The sequence below is a fragment of the Mustelus asterias genome, chromosome 10, assembly GCF_964213995.1.
Source record: "Mustelus asterias chromosome 10, sMusAst1.hap1.1, whole genome shotgun sequence".
Lineage (NCBI taxonomy): Eukaryota > Metazoa > Chordata > Chondrichthyes > Carcharhiniformes > Triakidae > Mustelus > Mustelus asterias.
The window spans coordinates 54,951,426-54,975,507 of NC_135810.1; the positions used below are offsets into that span (position 1 = coordinate 54,951,426).

Genomic DNA, 24,082 nt, shown 5'->3' on the forward strand with positions numbered 1-24,082 from the left:
GAGTGTGAATTGATCCCCAGAACTCTTTGTAATAAAATTCTCATCGGGAACTACATTGATTTGAGGAATTTACAAATACAGAATGACCAATTTTCTATGCAACCATTCCCAGACAATACAAGCCAAATATTATCTCGCTCCTGTTAGTGTATTTGTTTCAGAAATTGTGAAGCAAATAGGTTAAAAGTGTACTTTGACCTTTTTTAACCTGTTTAACCTTTTAACCTATTAAATCCTAAACGTGTCTCTCAGAATATGGTGCAAGTCCTGTAGGTGTCCTGTTCCTCTGACCCTGACATACTGTTTACCCCTGACCTTGCCAGCGCACAGTGCTGTGCCTCACTCACTCCCTCTTGGTGTGTGTGATCCTTGGCGATTGCTGCTCGCTGGAAGGATCAGCGCGGGAAGGCGAGCAGCTGAGATCAAGCTGCACATTGGGCTTCAGCGGGCGGGGGTAATGGCGCTTCATCTGGACGACTCCTTCCCTTACCAGGGTTTGCTGCCGAAGAAGGAGACGGGCGCCGCGTCTTTCCTCGCCCGGTACCCGGAGTACGACGGCAGGGGGGTTCTGATCGCTGTCTTGGACACGGGAGTGGATCCGGGAGCACAAGGACTGCAGGTAAAGGCAGGCGATCGCAAGCTAGGCCTCGTGAAGCCTCGGCCTCTCGTACACAACACAGCCACGTAGACTTTTAGAAGCAGCATTAAATCGACCACCATTCACCTTGGAAACAAGATATTATTATCTTACACCACATTTAATACATGTAAAATAGCATTTGATTACAACCCGGATGTGTTCATAAATTATTGGATGGTGGTGATGAAGACTTAACTGGCCTCTTTCAAATGTGCAGTTTTAACACTTTGCTCCTCTCATCACTGTGAGGTTATTAATTCGTGCATATTTATTCACTCATTTTGATATTATTCCCACTTAATTAGTATAGAAGAGAATTATAGTATAGTATATTAGATAACTGGCTGGACCAAGTATACTGGATATTGAGTTCACTCTTTGAGACCAATTTCCTCTGTGCCATGAATAGTATAAGTTTATTATCATGACTGTTAGAAGATTGTGGAGAGATGTGTGTATGCATATATATACATACACACACACACCCTTGGTCAGCTGGCATTTGGGGAAGGGATGTGTATTATAACAGTACTTGTGCTCAATTTCCAGTGACCGGAAACTACAGGCTTTCCTCTTGACAGTGCTATGACAATGCACAAGCCGAATTTCATGTTTGATCTCGAGTGGAATTTTGCGATATAAATAATTTTTCCAGTCACCCTTTTATTTCTTAGCAAGGTACCAAGGTTACACTTTAATGTACGGTTTAAAAGTTGTATAAATTATTTCATCCTTCATTGCATATTGTTTATAATTGCTCGTGGAAGCAATTGATCTATTATATCATTTTGGAATAAACAGACAATGCAGTTTCCAATATGACCTCAAGAAAAATAAAGTTTTTTTTCAGGTTCCAAAGAATATTATGTCACCCTCTCCCCTCCACCCCTCTGCAAAAAAAAAACTTCCCTGCCTGCTGATAAGTCAGAAAATGAAGGGAGAGTGACAGCTTCCAAAAATTAGGATACCTTTTAAATGTGTTAATTAGGAACCCAGTTGTGTACTACATACAGAAAAACGAAGAACTGGATTTAGTTTGATCCTAAATTTCTAAAATTAGATTGGTAAGTTATTAAAGTGAAGATGAGGTCATCATAGACATTTGACCTTTTCATTTCACCCATTTTAAGCACATTTTAAACCGTAATTAAATTAGAAGGCCAAAATTTTGTTTTTAAATATTTTTACCTGTATTGAACTGGAAATAATGCCTCATGCACAATTATGGTTGATCATTCCAGTTACTTTCATGTAACTGTCACAGGACATAATGTTGTGAAAACTTAGAAGCATTTTTGCTGCAGAAAGAGCTCATTTGGTCATCTTGGCCATGCCAATTGGGAAAATTGTCACCCAGTCCAATCTCTCCTTCCAGCTCTTGGTCTCGAGCCCTGTAAGTTAAGACGTTTAAAGTGCATATCCAGGTTTTTTTTTAATGTGATGTTGCTTTCTGGTGGTGAGTTCCAGAATCCCATCACACTCTGGTTGGCAAAGTTGTATTGCCACTTTCTCTAATCCTTCTGCCAATTTATGCCCCTGGTTATTTCTGCAAACAGAAATCGGTCATTCCTATCTACGCCATCTAGGCTCTTCATACTTTTATACAATTGAGTTAAATCTGCCCTTAGGTCCTATTTTCCAAAGAAAACAACTCTAGCTTATCTAAAGGAGCTAATTACATTAGCTGATGTAAGCCTGCTATTCAAAAAGGGAGTTAGAGAGAAAACAGGGAACTATAGACCGGTGAGTCGAACTCTAGTTGCTGGAGTCTATTATCAAGGATTTCATCACTCGGCATTTAGAAGGCAGTGGTATAATCAGACAAAGTCAGCATGGATTTACAAAAGGGAAATCCTGCTTGACGAATCTATTGAAATTCTTTGAGGATGTAACTGGTGGAGTTGACCAAGGAGAAGCAGTGGATGTGGTTTATTTGGACTTTCAGAAGGCTTTTGACAAGGTCTCACATAACAGACTACCATGTAAAGTTAAAGCACATGGGATTGTAGGTAATGTCTTGAGATGGATAGAAAACTAGTTAGCAGCTAGGAAGCAATGAGTAATAATGGGTCTTTTTCCGATTGGCAGTCAGTGACTCGTGGGGTTCTGCAGGGATCTGTGCTAGGACCCCAACTGTTCACATATATTAATGATTTGGAAGAGGGATCTGAGTGTATTATCCCCAAATTTGCAGATGATACAAAGTTGGGTGGGAGAGTGAGCTGTGAGGAGGATCCAGAAGTGGGGATCAGGATATTGAATTTGATGACCAGCCATGATCAAAGTGAATGGTGGAGCAGGCTCGAAGGGCCGAATGGTCCATTCCTGTTTCTATGTTAATCTTCACTTGTAGCTAAAATTTCCTGTTCCTGGACTACATCAGATACTCTACCCTCGTTGACTCTCCTTGTTATTTCCTGAACAAGTTGAATCATATTAGTCTGAAATGAGACCTATCTTTAACAAATCCACGCTGACTGCCCCTGGCTGATGAGTACCTCGAAATGACAATTTATTCGGTTTCTCAGAATTCTTTCACTTGCCCACCATTGAGGTTTGGCTGACTGGTCTGTAATTACTTGTACTATCCTGTGTCCCTTTTTATACAGCAGTATAACATTAGCAGTCCTCCAGTAATACCCCTGCAGCAAGAGAGGATTGGAATAAGATGGTCAGAACCACTGCTATTTCTTCCCTTGCTTTAGCAGTCAAAGCAAAAATTGAAAATTTTGACTGGTCCATTGGTGATGGTATTATTTGATGTCAAACAATTTTATATGTCTCTATGTGTATCATATCAGTTGTCAGGTACCTTTATATTTTTAAATTGTTATATGATGCAAAAAGGTTAAGTTAATTTTAGGTGAATTGAGCTAGATGGAATCTAAGCTTTATAACAACCGACAAAACTTAATACTTTTAAAGTAATTTTGATAGATGAAAATACGTGTCGGGGATATGTAAATAAAAAGTCTTGTGTATGGTACACATTTCCTGTGCACAAATCTTTTAAGATTTTACCTCAACATTTATAATAACAGTTGGTTAAAAAAACACTGTAATTGGTTTCCTGTCAGGGTGTAGATGCAAGTTCCTGCCATTAGGTGCTATTGTGGTGCAAATTGATTCGCAGAGACATGCTACCAATTTTCACTCAATGTGAAGGTAACTCGTTTAAATTTTAAAAACATTATTTTCTTTTATTATTCTCTCCCTTGCCACCGTCTGAAATTCTTCACAATTCCTATCCATGATGCAGCCTCAAGTCATGGGCCAATTTTTTTCCCCCTTATTCAGCTTTGCATTGCAACTCTCGTGTCAGACGTGGACCAGGTTCAAGTTCCATTCCTATTCTCTTCCTCATAGACACTGTATTGTTCCCTTCTAACACTTGCCTCAGCTTTCTGCACATAATCAGCTGGGCAGCAATATGCACATTTAAAAAAGAACAAAGAAAATGACAGCACAGGAACAGGCCCTTCGGCCCGAAAAGCCTGCACCGACCATGCTGCCCGACTGAACTAAAACCCCCTACCCTTCCGGGGACCATATCCCTTTATTCCTATCCAATTCATGTATTTGTCAAGGCGCCCCTTAAAAGTCACTACTGTATCCGCTTCCACTACCTCCCCCGGCAATGAGTTCCAGGCACCCACTACTCTCTGTGTACAAAATCTGCCTCGTACATATCCTTTAAACCTTGCCCCTCGCACCTTAAACCTGTGCCCCCTAGTAATTGACTCTTCCACCCTGGGAAAAGGCTTCTGACTATCCACTCTGTCCATGCCTCTCATAATCTTGTAGATTTGTTCTTTGAACACAAGGGATCACGGGTTCAAGGTGAGGGGGGCAAGGTTCAACACAGATGTCAGGGGGACGTATTTTACACAGAGGGTGGTGGGGGCCTGGAATGCACTGCCAAGCAAGGCGATTGAGGCGGACGCGCTGGGATCGTTTAAGACTTATCTAGATAGCCTCATGAACAGACTGGGAATAGAGGGATACAAAAGAATGGTCTAGTGGGCACATGAGCGGTGCAGGCTTGGAGGGCCGAAGGTCCTGTTCCTGTGCTGTATTGTTCTTTGTTCTTTGACTTCTATCAGGTCGCCTCTCAACCTCCGTCATTCCAGTGAGAACAAACCAAGTTTCTCCAACCTCTCCTCATAGCTAATGCCCTCCACACCAGGCAACATCCTGGTAAATCTTTTCTGTACCCTCTCCAAAGCCTCCACATCCTTCTGGTAGTGTGGTGACCAGAATTGATCACTATATTCCAAATGCGGCCTAACTAAGGTTATATAAAGCTGCAACATGACTTGCCAATTTTTAAACTCAAATACATAATATTTCATAAACTTAGATCAACTTTTTTGATGAAATAACTTTTGTATGTATATAGACAGAGCCAATCATTTACAGAGCATTTTTTAACCAATTGCCATTATAAATGTTGATGTAAAATCCTGGAAGATTTGTACACAAGAGGTGTGTACCATACCCAAACTTTTGAATTATATGTCTCCCCAACATGTTTTTCATGCATCAGAATTACATCCAAAGCATTTAGTTTTATTGCTTATTATAAATAATTTAGATTCCACCTAGTGCCATTGTTTTTCATGTTTATTACTGACCTGTGCATAATTTCAAAGTTTGTGCATGATAGAAAATTTGGAACTGTAGAAAACAGGAGGGCAGTACCAGACTTAAAGAGGGACATGCAAAACCAAAGAACAGTGCATGCTGGAAACCTGAAATACAAATACACGATGCTAGCCAAGTCAGGCAGCATCTGTAGAGGAAGAAGCAGAGTTGGCATTTCAGAACTGTTATGTTTCATCAAGTCACTGACCTAAACTGTTAACTTCACAGATGCCTGACCGGCTGAGTCCAGCATTTTTGTTTTTTTTATTTCAGAGGAGCACAGTTATTCTGATAAAATAGGCAGGAACATAGCAGATGAAAATTAGCAGAGGTATGAGGCGATGCATTTTTGAATGAAGAATGAGAGGACAGTATAAAAATAAATGGTATCAATTTAAATGGAATGCAGGAATATACAGACCTGGGCATTCACATACAAATTTCTGGGCAGGTGGCAGGGCAGGTTGAGAAGGCTATTTTTTATTAACTTTGTGGAGTCCTTATGGTATTTTCAACTCTCAAGGAATGACCAGGAGTTACTTGTAATGATGAATTTCTCCCCCAAGTGCTGCCTCGAGCAACCTGGGAGATCGGTGATTTAAATGTTCCACTGGAGCGGAAACTTTGCCATTGCTCTCAAAGAAGCCTGCAGCTTGATGTGGGACTCTGGAATAGTGGGGAACCTTAGAAATCAGGTGCAGTCTTGAGTGCGGGTAGTGACTAGGGAATGGGAGGAGAGGAAGACTGGGGAATTGGGGTGACAATGAAATCGGAGTATGGGGTGAGAGGGAGACTGCTATGGCAGATTCTGGGAAGAAATGGAGTCTCAACAGTGGGGTGGCTTAGAGGAGACTAGGGTCAGCATAAAGTCCAGCTTTTTCTACAGAGCAAAGAACAGTAGCAATGTAATGAGTGGAAGTGAGGAGCAGCCAGTAAAGGAGTAAGTGGAACCTGTGGACCTTAATGTGAATAAATAATGAAAGATTGTTTCCACTGGTAGTAAATGAGGAACAGAAACAAGGGGATAGAAAGGGTTCTTGAACTGATGGCATGTTTTTAGGAGACATCCTCTCCTGTGGCTTTTGAGATAGAGGCTAAAATGTAATTTCAAAGACATTGGGATAAATATTTGAAAATAAGGTTATTCCTACAGCTGCTGAGGCCCTATGCTCCAGTATTTCCTCCCTAAACATCTCTGCATTTCCTTCTGCCTTTAAGAAGCTCCTTAAAACTTAACTCCCTGACCAATCTTTTGGTCATTAGCCCTAGTTTCTCCTTTTGAGTTTTGGTGTCCAGTTTTGCTGTGAAGTGTCTTGGGATATTTTGCTACGTAGTGTCATGCAAAGGCAAGTTGTTGGGGGCATTACATCTATAACTAACAGCAAATTATTGTATTAATGCTAATTATGAAGAGAAGTTGACTGATAGTTCAGTGCAATTTCAGTAAGTTATGCAGTTACTAATATAATTAAAGTTCTCCCACCTTTCGTTTCCACACTGCCAATTGCTCTTCCCATTTTGGTTGCCCCTCCTCCCTGCCCTAAGTTTACTCTCTTTTGCCTGGTGGTCTCCTGATTCTTGGAACTTGTCAGCGACAACTGCTGTTGTGAAACCATAGGCAGAAATACTCAACTACATTGTACCCAGCTGTTATATGGTATTTATAGAAGTCACGGGATCAATCCTCCAACAAGATTAGGCAAACTTGTCAGGGCTTTATAATTGGAGGCATAGAGTACAAAAGTAAGGAAGTCTGTTAAGCCTTTACAAGTCACTGGTTGCACAGGTTTACATGGCATAGAAACAGGCCATTGAGCCCAGACAGTGCATGCTGGTGCTTATGATCCTCCCACCTTTACTTACCTGAATCTATCATTGTAACAATCATGTGCTTCTCCCTCATATGCTTGCCTAGATTCTTACTTTAGTTTCGTAAATATGTAATTTTAGCAATTAAATGAAACTCTAACACAAATATCTGCATGTTAGATTATAGGTTTGGCACTCAATTTTGATATAGAATGTAGAGAGACAAAAATAAATTCATCTACTATTTATTAAAATAGGCCTCAGCTAGAGTATTGAGTTTAATTTTGAGCACTACATTTTAGAAAGGATATAAAGGTTTTTAAGAGGGTGCAGAGATTTACTAGAATGGTACAAGAGATGAGGAGCCTTGGTTGTATAGAGAGACTAGAGAAGCTGGAATTCCTCTTCTTAGCACAGAGAAGAGTCAGGGGACATTTAACTGAGTTGTTTAAAATTATGGAAGATTTTGATATAAGAAATAAGACAAAACTGTTTCCATTGGCAGAAGTGTTGATAGCAAGAGTGCACAAATATAAAATAATTTCCAAATTAACCAGAGGGATGTGGAGCTGTTTATGTAGCGAGTTGCTGTGATCCAGAACTCAACGCCTGAATTCTGTCAGAACGGAATTAAAATAACTTTCAAAAGGGAATTGGGTAGTCGCTCAAAAATGAAGAATTACATGGCCATGGGGAGTGTGGAGAGGAGTGGATATTCCTTTCAGACTATAGACACAGTTACAATGGGCTGAAACTCTCCCTCTGATCTACATAATTCTTTGATGTATGAATTCACCTGAAGTTCTTCATCTGTTCTTCCAGCAAAGGCATTAATCAATGAATTGGTTATATTAAGTAAATTAACATCTCTGCAAAGCATGAAGAAAAAAAAAGAACCAATTTGTTATTGCCTGAAGGTATAAATGCAAAATTGATTTTTCTTTAAAACCCATCAGGAAAAAGAATGGTCGAATGTCAAACAGGTGCTTTGTGCTGAGCACAAATTCAAGGGCACTGTATTTAAATATGATTGCTGATTGTCAAAATGTTTGTCAAATGACCTATTCTCAATCTCGCCAACCGACCTTTTAAAAACCAACTCAAAAACAAAGTAGAGGGCTTATTACTAGAATTTTTGGACATTCAGTTATATTGAATGTCTTTCTTGTTCCAGCAATTGGTCAATTATACAACACATAAAGGAGCAGAAACCTTAGTAGGATAGTGTTATTTAACCTCTAGGGCCAGTCACTAATACCCATGCACATAATAAAGAAAGTACCTCAAGCCATCTGATTTTTTTTCTCCACATCATGGTCATGAGCTCAAAAATCCAACCTGTGCACTTTCGTGACTTGCAAAATTTACACCTGACCAATGTGCGACTTTGAGAAATTTTTGACCTTTCACGTAGGTTGGATTTGCAGTGTATTTTGAGGGCCACGATAGTGTGTGAAGAGCATGGGTGCGGAGATGGGCCAATGAGGAGGTATTGGTTGTCCAACACGGTAGCCCAGCTCCCAACACTTTTTAAAGGCCCGCTAAACCTCACCCCTCCAACCCCCCTGCCACCTCACATTCTGCATGCCATCCTTATGTCCTCTACGTATCCTCCATAGTCACTCATCCAATATGCAACATGTATAGTTCTCAGGAGCCATGCGGTAGCAATGGAAATTATTTAATATTGTTGGAAAACCGTCTAACCTCTAACAATCTTAGCAAACTCTGATTTCACTATCATTGATACTGGTTATATTGAAAACTGAAGGATAAAAATATAGTATTTTATTGGAAGAAAATCAGATTTCCTCCAATAGAAATCAGTGTGGCCATTCATGCACTTAAGTGTGCCCCTCCATCCAGACGTAAACTTGACCCCATTAGTCAATGTCAATTCAGTGTATATTTAGTATTTTGCATTAAATATGCATTAAAACATTTTTTCAAACTTCCATACCACAACAAAATAAAATAATATTGAAGTAAATGGTGATATAAGTGCAAACTGGTCAGTAATGTGAGAACACCGTATCAATGTAAGTTCATTGGTTATCTCTACAATACTGTGTCATGTTTCTCTCAATGTCTCAAATTACATCATATACAATGAATTGCTTGAAAATGCAATCAGAGGTAAAGAGAAATGCATTAATTTTGCAGTTACAAATTTAATCGTGTAGAAGATGCTGCTAATGGTATTGATTACCGTGAGGAAGTGTGCAAGAGTACAAATTGGGATATCCTATCCAGCTGTATTTATCATTTGTATTTGGGCAGCGACAAGTGAGGAGCTTAAGTGGGTGGAGTATCCAGCTTGTATAACAGCTTTCCTCGAAGTCTTTTGTTACTACTACTATCACCTTGTAGATATTTTATTAAGGCATTTATATACATTTCTCTCTATGATCTATTGCTTGTACTTTGATTGCAAAACTAAGAGTATACTTACCCTGTCAAATGGCGCAAATCACTGAAAAGAGCCTGTTGTTGATTAAACACTCTCAATTTTCACCCAATGTGATGTTTCAACATAGTCTTTTAGCGTGATTAATACCTAATGAAAAGAACTGCATGGTTTCTCAAAGCATTTTTCCTATGTTTAGAAATTACTATATTGCATTACAACTAAAAATATGTACTGCAGACTGTAAAGTGGCTGTTTGCTGGGAGTAATTATTGTTATGATAATTACGAACAGTTGTGGTATTGTAACTCTAAATAAAACTTTTTTACAGGTCACAAGTGATGGAAAGCCGAAAATTATTGACATTATAGACACCACAGGCAGTGGGGATGTGAACACATGCACAGTATTGGAGCCAAAAGATGAGAAAATTATTGGCCTTTCAGGAAGGACGCTTAAGGTAATAATGGTGCACTTTTAAAGGAATGTAATTCTTGTGCTATTTATATTTCCAAACAGCATAAACAATGTGGGCAGGAATTTCCATTGGGGGTTGTGCTGGTTTATTCAGTGCCATTCACCCAAACATCACTCAGACAAATGTAAAAGATTGAGGAATTCTAAGCATAAATTGCATCCAGCACAATCGAGAGTCTGAGATCTTTTGCATTCGTTTTAAAAACCTTCTTACTGGAAGCTAACCCCATCCACAAAAAAGGCCATACTCCTAGATCAAATTAATGACCATTACGAGTTATGGCTAATTGTGTCTATTTTACAAACCCTCAAGAAGTCCCTTAACTTTTTTATGTAAAATGACAATAGACAAGTTACAAAAGAATCAATTGTATAAAATTTACTAGAAAATTGACTACCGTAAACCAAACAAGTAAATGGGTCTGTATATCTTTTAATGTTATTGAGTTCTTTAAAATTGGGTAACACTCAGGTGATTGACTAGGCTCTATAAAAGTTGGGGTCTGATGTTGCAGATGTATAGAACGTTGGTTCGGCCGCATTTGGAATACTGCGTCCAGTTCTGGTCGCCACACTACCAGAAGGACGTGGAGGCTTTGGAGAGAGTACAGAGGAGGTTTACCAGGATGTTGCCTGGTATGGAGGGGCTTAGTTATGAGGGGAGATTGGGTAAACTGGGGTTGTTCTGCCTGGAAAGATGGAGGATGAGGGGAGACTTAATAGAGGAGTATAAAATTATGAAAGGCATGGATAGGGTGAATGGTGGTGACGTTCACGAAGGGTCATAGGTTCAAGGTGAAGGGGGGGAGGTTTAACACAGATATCAGAAGGACATATTTTACACAGAGGGTGGTGGGGGCCTGGAATGCGCTGCCAGGCAAGGTGGTGGGGGCGGACACACTGGGAACGTTTAAGACTTATCTAGACAGCCATATGAACGGAGTGGGAATGGAGGGATACAAAAGAATGGTCTAGTTTGGACCAGGGAGCGGCGCGGGCTTGGAGGGCCGAAGGGCCTGTTCCTGTGCTGTATTGTTCTTTGTTCTATGATTAAGAATGCTAAATTCATTTTCAGCTGTATTAGTAAAACTGCACCAGGTTACCAGTCTTGAGTATATAAAGGAATATTTTTTGGTGTAAAACTATTTGAAAACTTTGTTATGAAATGCTGCCTGATTGCATTAGTTTGTGCAAGATATCCAAATAAATGAGTGGAAGTTTGAGAAGAAAAATCTCAGCTCACCAATTGCATGCAAAGCAGTAAGCTGTTGCTCCGTGTGGATGTGTGGTTGTAAACTTTCCGGGTAATTCCTCTGCAGATCCACATGTCAGAATTTCCGCAGAGTTATTATGCGCATCTTCCAACAATTCTAAGATTGGAAAATTTGAGCCATTGTTGGAGATGCTGCCTTTGAATGAGATGTCAAACAGAGACTCTGTCTGCTCTATCAGATGAACGTAAAATATTCCATCTTATATCCAACATTTATTCCTCAACTAAAAATAGGTTGTTTCATTATCTCATTGCTGAGATTTAGTTCTGTGCAAATTGACTGCCATGTTTCTTGACAACGCAGTTATAGCTACATTTACAACTAACTTCATCAGCTTTGAAGCACTTTTGGGTAAAAGATGCAATTAGAAAGAAAGACAGGCAAGCAGATTCTTTCCTCCTCCTAATTGCATATGACTGTTCTTTCAATAGCAATAACAATGAAACTCATCATTCGCCCTCGTTTGTCCATTGAAGCTAACAGCATCTCTGAGAGCCTGCTTGTTTGTGGAATAATATGGAAATGCAGAAGTTGCTGTCAGTTATTCTGTGCTGCTCCACTGGGTGTTCGGCTAAGGTGCTCACATAGTGCAGTCCCTTAGCAGTCAATAAATTGACAAAAACTTCCACTTTTACCTTGTTAGTCTTGCTGTACACACCCTTGAAAAGGTTACACCTTGAGTTACAGCAGTGCTGTTGATGGCATACTAAATTCATAACTATATCTAAAATTACAGCTCGCTGACCCTTTTATATTTGTGGAGTGCAAAATTTCTCCATTATGATAAATTTCACATTTATAAATATTTTCAAAGTTTGTGATATATTAACTTCTATCTTAATCATGTATTTTGCTATCTGAAAATTTAAATTAAGAGTGAAGGATCATCGGTGCTTTTATCTCCCTGTCCTGTGAATGACAGTACTTAAGTGTACACACCGTGTTTGCTCACATCACTGCCGCTGGAAGCTTTGGGATCTCCCTGACTTTCTGCCAGATTTCAGCTACTCTTGGGAAGAGGAAAATCTGTGTCACAGAGATTTCTGAATCGTTACGGACCATGAGGTCAGCGATTGTTTCATCACTGACTGCAAAACCCAGCTCAATGTATAGCTGACAATCTTAGTGAGTGACTGACTGCAAGTTCATATTTCATATTTTATGAATACACAACTCTGTTTTGCTTTAAAGATTCCTGAAAATTGGGTAAATCCATCTGGAAAATATCACGTTGGACTCAAAAATATATATGAACTTTATCCTAAAGCACTGAAAGAAAGGATACAGGTAGGCTGTGGTGTGCTTTGCTTAAAAAAAATGCTTTAATTGCTTTCAGTTGTAAGAATCACTGATTAATGTAGGGGAAGCGGTGGCACAGTGGTATTGTCACTGGACTAATAATCCAGAAACGCAGGGTAACACTCTGGGGACCTGGGTTCAAAATTCACCATGACAGAATTTGAATTCAATAAAAATCTGGAATAAAAATAATGACCGTGAAACCATTGATAAAAGCAAAATACTGCAGATGCTGGAATCTAAAACTAAAACAGAAAATGCTGGAAAATCCCAGCAGTTCTGACAGCATCTGTGGAGAGAGAATAGAGCTGCTCTGACGAAGGGTCATCCTGACACAAAACGTTGGCTCTATTGCTTTATTCTCTCTGCAGATGCTGTCAGACCTGCTGAGACTTTTCAGCATTTTCTGTTTTCGTGTGTGTGTGGGGACCATGAAACCATTGTTGATTCTCCTTTAGGGGAAAAAAACATCTGCCATCCTTACCTGGCCAATATGCGACTCCAGATCCACAGCAATGTGGTTGACTTAGCAAGCCACTCAGCTGAAGGGAAATTAAGGATGGAATGAATAAAAGCAATAATAAGCCATATATTTTACTGCTTTACACTCTCTTTGTGTCAATATTTGAAAAGAAACTACTGCGATTTTGCTTTACAGAAAGAAAAACGGGAAAAGCTCTGGGATCCGGTTCATCGTGCTTCTTTGGCAGAAGCTTGCAGAAATCTAGATGAGTTTGACAGCACTCATACAAATTTGTCACAAGTTAGTATTATGATTGAGCAAATTTATAATGCAATGTTGACACACACAAGTAACTGATAAATCAGTTATGAACGTTATGGCTACTCGGGTACTTGGGTGAAACTGGCAATTATGAAATGTATACCTGACTTTACAGCACTTCTCTGTTAATGACGGTTACAATTCTGTATTTTCAATGTCTTCCATTCTGTTACTATTTTCCCCATGGAGAGTAACTGAAAATGCATACTTCCACTGCCTACATTGAGTTACTTTATTGTAGTAGATCAGATTTGAATTATTAAGAGCATCTTGTTCTGAAATTCTTAAAGATAATTATAATTGAATTTTTAAATTGAATTTCTAAATACTCTATATTCAAAAATTCCATGGATTTACACAACAGAGAAGCTGGTAATATTTGGAGTGAAGTCTCCAATAATTGTACCTCAGCAGAACCGTATCAAAAACATTTAAAAGATGTAGTTGACCAATGGAATTTTGGTCTTGTTGCCTAATTAGGTGAATGTATCTAATTTATGTTTTATTCTGAATTTGTTGCTTTTCCTAGCCTCGCTTGATGGGTTCTCAGGAAACTGAATGTTAAGCAGGCCCATCAAGGTGCCATTATGATATTGCAGACAGGCAGTGCCATACGTTTTGTAAAGCCACTGCATTGTGCAGGTTTGTTTTTCTTCAACTAAAGACTCTGGGCCGGATTCTCCGACCTCGTCTGCAGCTGGGATTCTCTGGTCCCGCTGCAGTGAATGGAGATTTGGCTAGGCACCAAATTTTCCCTCCTCGGTGGCTGCAGCGGGATACGATTGGCCAGAGAATTCCGGTCTCTATCTCATTAAAACTCTTGCCAGAAGATCTTCATCTTTTATGTAAGTCTAAAATAGACTTTCATTGTGAGTATCAAATGTTCATCTAGCCTGCCTGCTTTGTTGTGCTTTCTAAGATTTCTCTGAAACATCAAATATAGCTCTCATTTTCTGAACGAGTATAGAGATCCGTCTTGGGCCACTTAGATGATATCAAATGAAGCAACAAGAAATACAAGAGCATAAATATACAAGAGACAAAAGCAACAATTGGAACACTTGTTACAGAGAATGCATCATATCCATGCCATGATTGCATTGATCCACAAAGTACATTGCATCAAAAAACAAATTCGATACCTCTGTGTTTTGATCAGATGACGATAGCGATATCTATCAAAGGCTTTTAAGTACTGTGCAAAATGTCAGGTCCAAAGTCTATCAAGTGCTTTAAATATCCTACAGAATGAAGCAGTTTGTTCAGATTCTGTGCTCATAATTTGTGAAAAATGTGGCGTCATTAAATATATTTTTGCATTTTGCTGTGCTAATACAAAGCCAGTGCTGAGGATTCACCAATTTCAATCACCGCTGGGCCAGACCAGTATTAAAATTACACTGACTAGAATCAAAGTAGATATCCATTAAGAGCTGATTTCACTTGATCCCTACAAGTAGATAACAGTTGGTCTAATAAACAGAACTCTTACATAGTTCAAGGACCTCAGAGATAAATGATTTACGTTTGCGGACAGTGCTGCATAGTCAAAGCAAAATGTAGATTTCCTCTGAGAGATATCAGAAAGTCTCACAAAGAAACACCATGAAATAAACTTGATGTTAGCTCCTCATTTCCCACTATGGAGATTGAGTAGCTTACCTCTGCCCCAACTTCACCGGCTTTTCCATCTCGGATGCTAAAGTGGAACCAACCCTTTGGATCTTCAGTGGATCCCTTGTGTAGAATATTAGACTCATTTGACTGTTTTATTAGTTAATTTACACATGCTATCTTCTCCATTGTGGACTCACAGGGTGCGATCTTTCCAAACAAATTCTAAGTGTCGAACAAGCGAGAAAACAGGAGTTTTGCATGCCCTTTTTTTCAGCGAACCGTGGACTGCAATATTTTGACACTTAGTGCAACACACAAGCTGGCAGGCGATTCTCGCTGGAATGGACACACCAGGCACTGTTAAATATCACCATTTAATGTTGCACTGTTAGTTTCACCAGTAAATGTTATTGCACCCCACAGCTGTGACTAATCTGTATTTGATTCTCCCCCTCCATACCCCGACCATATGCATAGAGGTGCAGAGTGTTGTGCTGCGTGATAGAAGCCTTTTGGCCCGCTGAGCACGCACTCCCTAGTTCCCAGCAGTCAGGACCCTATCGACCCACAGTGACAGACTGGCATCCATAGCACCCACCGGACCCTGGGTCGCACCCATCCTCTCACCCCTCCCCAAACCTCCAGGGCATTGTACTGCATAGTCGTGTCCCCAACTCTCACTCAGATGTGGGCCCAGGCGCACTGTGCAGTCGGACAGACTTGTGTTGCAATGGGAGGGCTGCATGACAGTGTGCCGTGTAGCACATCATCATCACCGTCCTGCCTGGACCAATAACTCGCTAGCACAGCCAACCCAGGCCCATCACCCTGATGTGATGTCAATCAGACTCGTGGGTGTGATATGGATAAGAAGAGGGCTGGAAGGGAGGGCGAATGGGGAGGTGGGTGGGAGGGCCATGGTTATGGCTCCTGGGGTACGATGGGCACATGGGGGGCCACAGTTGCCAGATTGCGCACCAGCTATTGGGTGAACCTTGCGACAATGAAGGTCTCCCTCACCATCCTTCCCCACTGGACCCTTGCCAGCGCCGCCTATCCTCTATTGGGGCACAGTGGTTAGCATTGCTGTCTCACCGCACCAAGGGCCCATGTTCGATTCCTGGCTTGAGTCACTGTGCGGAGTCTGCACGTTCTCCCCGAGTCTATGTGGGTTTCCTCTGGGTGATTCGGTTTCCTCCCACAGTCTGAAAGACGTGCAAGTTAGGTGCATTGACCATGCTAAATTCTCCCTCCGTGTACCCGAACAGGTGCCTGAGTGTGGCGACTCGGGGATTTTCACAGTAACTTCATTGCAGTGTTAATGTAAGCATACTTGTAAGCCTAATAAATAAACTTTAAAAATCTTCCAACTCCTCCTCTGCCTATTTCTCCACATCTACCTGGGGCCGCTTATCCTCCTCCTCCTCCAGGATGTCTCTCAACTGCTACGGTTGTGGAGCGGACAGCAGGCCACGATGATACAGGAGACCCTCAGGGCAGCTGTATTGGAGGGCCCTGCCAGAGCGATGCGGGCAGTGGAACCGCATATTCAGGAATCCGATGGACCAGGTGGTAGCATGGGCCTCATTGTAGTGGGTATCCGCCTCGGTCTCTGGCCTCCGCGCTGGCGTCATCAGCCAAGTCCTAAGCGTTTGCCCTATAGACTTTGTCTCCCATGTGTCGTCCCAGCAGCCTGGGCTGGTCCTTGAAGAGGCCAGGGATGCCTGAACTCTAGAGGATGCAACTGTCATGCACACTCCCTGGGTGATGTGCACACATGTGCATGATTTTTATCCTATGGTTGTAGACTATCTGCACGTTCAGGGAGTTGAACGCCTTTCTATTGATAAAGCACACTTCCTGACCATGTGGGGACTGCAGGTGATGTGCGTACCATGTACAGCCCCCTGCACATCGGATATGCCAGCGATGGTGGTGAAGCCTGTAGCACGGATTTCCTTTTGGGCCTGGCCCATGTCAAAGTGGATATAATTGCCAGCCCGGGCGAACGAGTCCATGACCTTGCGGATGCATTTGTTTAGTTTAATTTAGTTTATTTATTAGTGTCACAAGTAGGCTTACATTAACACTGCAATGAAATTACTGTGAAAATCCCCAAGTTGCTACACTCTGGCGCCTGTTCAGGTGCACGGAGAATTTAGCATGGCCAATGCACCTAACCAGCACGTCTTTCGGACTGTGGGAGGAAACCGGAGCATCGGAGGAAACCCAGGCAGACACGGGGAGAATGTGCAGCTGGGAATTGAATCTGGGTCCCTGGTGCTGTGAGGGAGCAGTGCTAACCACTGTGCTACTGCCCAGGATAGGGCTGAGAAGTGGTAAGTAGCACACATGCTAGGCAATGACCAACTCCAGCAAAATGGAGTAACTACCTCCCTTTGACAATGTCAAGTTATCCCACCACTAACATCCTTGGTTGCAGAGGGGTGAGGCTTACCATCAACCATAAACGTAACTGGACCAGCCACGTAAATATTGTTAATGCTCTGTAAGCTTCCATCTCACTGAAAGGGCTTCAGGTCAATCCACATCCAACAACTTGTGCTAAAAACTTTGTTCACATTCTTACTGCTGTGACAATCCACAACACAAAGCAAGCAACAATATTCTAAATATAACCCCCAATATTATCTTCACCTATCTTCATTGGTGGAAATAATATAATGGGGAATAAGAAAATTGAAGAGGTATTGAATGAATACTTTGTATCTGTCTTCACGATAAAATGCAAAACAAATTCCAGAAATAATGGGAAACTAAGGGCTTAGTAGAAATGAGGACTTTATTGGACATTATTGTTATTTGTTTGTACTGAACTTGAGTATTACTGAAAAAGACTTATGATGTCAAACCCTTTCATCTTGTACTCATCAGGACAATTTGATTACCAAATGTGAAATATAATTTGTTCCCTTTATATTTGATATTCTTTTAAATTGTCCTGTTGAGTGCAAGATGAAAAACTTTGACAACGTCTTTTTCCGTGACATTCTTGTTAGTAAAGATATAGGGGGCGATTCTCCCATCCCGCTGCACTGCTTTTTTAGTGCAGAGGGCAGGGAGACTCTAGTGGGGGCCGTTGTACAGGCTCCCCGCTGGGAGTCTGGGCCTGAGCATGTCTCCCAGCGCCAGATTTCCAGCGCTGTCAACTCTGCGCCGGAAATTGGCGTGGAGCTGCATAATGTGTGAAGCACCTAATTTGTATACTACTTAAATGTCACTAGCAGGCCCAGGACTGAAATCTCCGGGAGTGTGGTCAGGGCTGGCCCGGATATGTCCGGGAGACCAGCGATCGAGCCGTGGGGCTGGGTCGGAGGGGCAGAGTTGCGGGGTCATGGGGCTGGCCAGCGATCAAGTTGGCCAGCAATTGGGAGGCCAGCAAACAGGGGCCTCTGTGCATGTGCAGATCTTGGCGCTGACAAATTGGCGAATGTGCAGTGGCCCGCTCAGCGTTATGCTGCCGGCCTCTCCAGCGGGAATAGGCCCCACCTCTGAATTTTAATGTGATTCACGTTAGTGCACCCTGCAGTGCACAGTGTTTGGGAGATTATTTTAAAACTCCTGCTGAAAAAAGCGTGAATAACTGCAGTTTTTCTGTGAATTCGACATTAGCAATTTGTTTGGGAGAATCCCGTTCATAATACTGGAGAAAGGCTTGGACATCCTTGTAAATAATTATTGAAACTAGTATGCAGGTGAAGCAAACAATTCAGAAAGAAAATAGTATGTTAGCCTTTATTATAAGGTGATTGGAATACAGGAGTGAAGAACATAAGAAATATGAGCAAAAGTAAACCATGTGGCCCATTGAGATTGCTCCACCATTCAGTATGATCTTTGGCTTCGACTACTTTCCTACCTTCTCCCCATATCCCTTGACTGCCTAAGAGACCAAAAATCTGTCTATCTCAGCTTTCATTATATTCCATGTTGGGAGCATACATAACTTAAGATGTCTTTCTGAAATTGTAAAGGGTCTTGATGAGACCACACATGAAGTACTGAGTTACAGTTTTGGTCTTCTTATCAAAGGAAGAATATACTACCCTTGGAGACAGTGCAACAGAAGGCTCAGTAAACTGATTCCTAGGATGAAAGGATTGTCCTATGAAAAGAAATTGAGTAAACTTCCTCTGTATTCCCTGGAATTTAAAAGCGTGAGTGGTGATCTCATTGAAGCATATAAAGTTCTTAACGGGTTTGATAGGGTAGATGTTGCGAGAGTGTTTCCTCTAGTTGGTGAATCTAGAACTAGGGCTCACAGTTTCTAAATAAGTGGTCAGCCTTTTAGAATTGAAATGAAGAAAAAACTTCACTCAAAGCATTGTGGATTTTTAGAATTCTCTACCCCAGTGGGATTTGGATGTTCAGCCTTTGAATATATTTAAGACAGAGATTGATAGATTTTCAGATACTGAGGGAATTAAATTGAGTTATTGAGGGAGTGTGGGCAAGTGCAATTGAGTTAGAAGATCAGCCATGATTGTATTGAATGGTAGAGCAGGTTAGAAGGGCTTAAACTTCTGTTCTTACATTCTCCAAATACAAAATGACCATTCTATATGTGTAACGTCGAACTAGAGATTCCATTATGGAGGAGATAGGAGTTAGGGATCACTGCAATTATCCCATGAATCTCAGATTCTTGTTGTTTCATAAATCACTCGTGGGATGATTAGGTTGGACCACGTGTAGCTCCCTACTATGGTAATGGTGTTGTCAATTGCTGGGAGATCTCAAATGCCTTAATTGTGACTATCTTCAAGAAAGGAGACAAGTCCGACTGTGGAAATTACAAAGGGATTACTCTCTGCCATGGGAAAGGTCATCCCAAGAATCCTCCTCAACTGCCTCCCCCCAAATGGATGAAGAGCTCCTCCCCGATCCTCAGTGCAGCTTCCGCCCATCAAGAGGCACAATGGACATGACCTTCAGTGCTCGACAAATCCAGGAAAAGTGCAGAGAGAAGCATCAACCTCTGTGCATGGTCTTCTTCGATCTCACAAAGGCCTTTGACTCTGTCAACCATGAGGTTTTGTGGAACGTCCTCTTCAGATTCAGCTGTCCGCAGAAATTCATCACCATTCTCCGCCTGCTCCACGATGACATGCAAGCTATGATCTTCACAGCAGATCAGACCTAATATTTGTGCAAACTGGGGTAAAACAGCACTGTTATCGCACCAATGCTCTTCACCATCCTCCTCGCAGCAACACTCCGCCCCATCACCCTGAAGCTCCCCACTGGGATGGAGTTAACCTACCAGACAAGTGGGAAACTGTTCAACCCCTGACACCTCCAGGGCAGAACCAAGACCACCCCAATTTCTGCCATCGAGCTGCAGTACACAGACGATGTCTCTATGTGAGCACACTCTGAGACCGAACTACAAACCATTGTCGAAGCTTTCACCGAGGTGTATGAGAAAATGGGCTTCAGACTAAACATCTGGAAAAGAAAGGTTCTCTGCCAGCCTGTCCTGCCACGCAAAACTGCCCCCGACCATCAAGATCCACGGTGAGCTCCTGGACAATGTGGATCTTTTCCCATATCACGGGAGCCTCTCGGCGTGAGCAGACATCAACGATGAAATCCGGCATCAACTCCAATGCGCCAGTGCAGTCTTCAGAAGCCTGAGGAACAGTGTTTGAAGTACCGAGCTCATGGTGTACAGAGCAGCCGTAGTCCCTGCCCTCCTGTCTGCATCAGAAACATGGACAATGTACAGCAGACTCCTCAAATATCTGGAGAACTGTCACCAACATTGCCTCTGCAAAACCCTGCAAATCCATTGGCATACCAACGTGAGAGTCCTTTCCCAGGCCAATTTTTTTTTTATTCGTTCATGGGACATGAGCGTTGCTGGCTAACCAGCATTTGTTTCCCACCCCTAGTTGCCCTTGAGAAGGAGGTAGTGAGCTGCCTTCTTGAATTGCTGCAGTCCATGTTCTGTGGGTTGATCCACAATGCTACTAGGGGGGGAATTCCAGGATTTTGACCCAGCAACTGTGAAGGAACGGCGATGTATATCCAAGTCAGGATGGTGAACGGCTTATAGAACATAGAACATTACAGCGCAGTACAGGCCCTTCGGCCCTCGATGTTGCGCCGACCAGTGGTACCAATCTAAAGCTCCTCTAATCTACACTATTCCAATATCATCCATATGTTTATCCAATAACCACTTGAACGCTCTCAACGTTGACGAGTCCACCACTGCTGCAGGCAGGGCATTCCACGCCCTTCTTACTCTCTGAGTAAAGAACCTACCTCTAACATCTGTCCTATATCTCTCACCCCTCAATTTAAAGCTATGTTCCCTCGTGCTAGCCAACACCATCCGAGGAAAAAGGCTCTCACTATCCACCCTATCTAATCCTCTGATCACCTTGTATGCCTCTATTAAGTCACCTCTTAACCTTCTTCTCTCTAACGAAAACAACCTCAAACCCCTCAGCCTTTCCTCATACGATTTTCCCACCATACCAGGCAACATCCTGGTAAATATCCTCTGCACCCTTTCCAACACTTCCACATCTTTCCTATAATACGGCGGCCAGAACTGTACGCAATACTCCAAATGCGGCCGCACCAGAGTTTTGTACAGTTGCAGCATGACCTCCTGGCTCCGAAACTCAATCCCATTACCAATAAAAGCTAACACACCGTACGCCTTCTTAACAACCCTATCAACCTGGGTGCCAACTTTCAGGGATCTATGCACATGGACACCCAGATCCCTCTGTTCATCCACACTACCAAGTATCTTACCATTAGCCCAGTACTCTGTATTCCTGTTACTCCTTCCAAAGTGAATCACCTCACACTTTTCCGCATTAAACTCCATTTGCCACCTCTCAGCCCAGCTCTGCAGCTTATCTATGTCCCTCTGTAACCTGCCACTTCCCTCCGCACTGTCTACAACTCCACCGACTTTAGTGTCATCCGCAAATTTACTAATCCATCCTTCCACGCCCTCATCCAGGTCATTAATAAAAATGACACACAGCAGTGGCCCCAAAACAGATCCTTGCGGTACACCACTAGTAACTGAACTCCAGGATGAATATTTCCCATCAACCACCATCCTTTGTTTTCTTACAGCTAGCCAATTCCTGATCCAAACCACTAAATCACCCTCAATCCCATGTGTCCATATTTTCTGCAAAAGCTTACCATGGGGAACCTTATCAAACGCTTTGCTGAAATCCATATACACCACATCAACCGCTTTACCCTCATCCACCTCTTTGGTCACCTTCTCAAAGAATTCAATAAGGTTTGTGAGGCACGACCTACCCTTCACAAAACCGTGCTGGCTATCCCTAATCAAATTATTCCTTTCTAGGTGATTATAAATCCTATCTCTTATAATCCTTTCCAGTACTTTGCCCACAACAGAAGTAAGGCTCACCGGTCTATAATTACCAGGGTTGTCCCTACTCCCCTTCTTGAACAAGGGGACAACATTTGCTATCCTGCAGTCTTCTGGCACTGTTCGTGTAGACAATGATGACACAAAGATCAAAGCCAAAGGCACTGCAATCTCCTCTCTAGCCTCCCAGAGAATCCTAGGATAAATCCCATCCAGCCCAGGGGACTTATCTATTTTTACCCTTTCCAGAATTGCTAACACTTGGAGGGGAACTTGCAGGTGGTGGTGTTCCCATGTGTCTGCTGCCCTTGTCCTTCGAGATGGAAGTGGTTGTGGGTTTGGAAGGTGTTGTCTAAGGGTCTTTGGTTAATTGCTGCAGTGCATCTTGTAGATAGTATACACTGCTGCTACTGAACGTCGGTGGTGGAGGGATTGAATGTTTGTAGATGTGCCAATCAAGCGGGCTGCTTTGCCCTGAATGGTGTCAAGCTGCTTGAGTGTTGTTGGAGCTGCACCATCCAGGCAAGTGGGGAACATTCCATCACACTCCTGACTTGCGCCTTGTGGATGGTGGATAGGCTTTGGGGAATCAGGAGGTGAGTTACTCGCCACAGTATTCCTAGCTTCTGACCTGCTCTTGTAGCCACTGTATTGATGTGGTGAGTCCAGTTGAGTTTCTGGTCAATGGTAACCCCAAGGATGTTGACAGTGGGGGATTCAGTGATGATTACACCATTGAATGTCAAGGGGCGGTGGTTACAGTGTCTGTTATTGGTGATGATCATTGCCTGGCATTTGTGTGGCGTGAATGTTACCTGCCACTTGTCAGCCCAAGCCTGGATATTGTCCAGATCTTGTTGCATTTGAACATGGACTGCTTCAGTATCTGAGGAGTCGCAAATGGTGCTGAACATTGTACAATCATCAGTGAACATCCCCATTTCTTACCTTATGACAGAGGAAAGGCCATTGATGAAGCAGCTGCAGATTGTTAGGCCTAGGACCCTACCCTGAGGGACTCCTGCAGAGATGAAGCTGAGATCACTGACTCTCCGCAACCACAACCATATTCCTTTGTACCAGATATGACTCCAACCAGCGGAGAGTTTGCCCCCTGATACCCATTGATTCCAGTTTCGCTAGGGCTCCTTGATGCCACACTCGGTTGAATGCGGCCTTGATGTTAAGGACTGTCACTCTTGCCTCACCTCTGGAATTCAGCTCTTTTGTCCATGTTTGAACCAAGGCTGGAATGAGGTCAGGAGCTGAGTGACCCTAGCAAAACCTAAACTGGGCGTCACTGGGCAGGTTATTGCTGAGCTGGTGCTGCTTGATAGCACTGTTGATGACCCCTTCATCACTTTACTGATGATCGAGAGGAGACTGGGCGATAAATGGCTGGGTTGGATTTGCCCTACTTTTTGTGTACAGCACATACCTGGACAATTTTCCACATTGTCAGGTAGATGCCAGTGTTGTAACTGTACTGGAAGAGCTTGGTTAGGGGAGTGGCAAGTTCTGGAGCACAAGTCTTCAGTACTATTGCCGGAATATTATCAGGGCCCATTGCCTTTGCAGCATCCAGTGCCTCCAACCATTTCTTGACATCACGTGGAGTGAATCAAATTGGCTGGAGACTGGCATCTGACATGCTGGGGACCACTGGAGGAGGCCGAGATGGATCATCCACTCGGCACTTCTGGCTGAAGATTGCTGTGAATACTTCAGCGCTATT

General features: G+C 42.4%; 1 protein-coding gene across 4 annotated transcripts in view; it reads left to right on the plus strand.

The window, feature by feature from the left end:
* The first annotated feature begins 251 nt into the window (after window positions 1-251).
* The window catches only part of tpp2 (tripeptidyl peptidase 2), a 147,366-nt gene continuing 123,535 nt past the window's right edge, over window positions 252-24,082 (plus strand). Inside the window, exons 1-4 of one of the 4 annotated variants that reach the window (XM_078221718.1) lie at window positions 252-619; window positions 9,832-9,960; window positions 12,443-12,538; window positions 13,209-13,313. In XM_078221718.1, the coding sequence (XP_078077844.1) occupies window positions 458-619; window positions 9,832-9,960; window positions 12,443-12,538; window positions 13,209-13,313 (492 nt within the window). In that variant the 5' untranslated portion in view covers window positions 252-457. Of the gene's footprint in view, window positions 620-9,831; window positions 9,961-12,442; window positions 12,539-13,208; window positions 13,314-14,116; window positions 14,180-24,082 lie in introns of those variants that run through there. The other 3 variants (XM_078221719.1, XR_013498869.1, XM_078221720.1) reach the window with 3 other exon arrangements.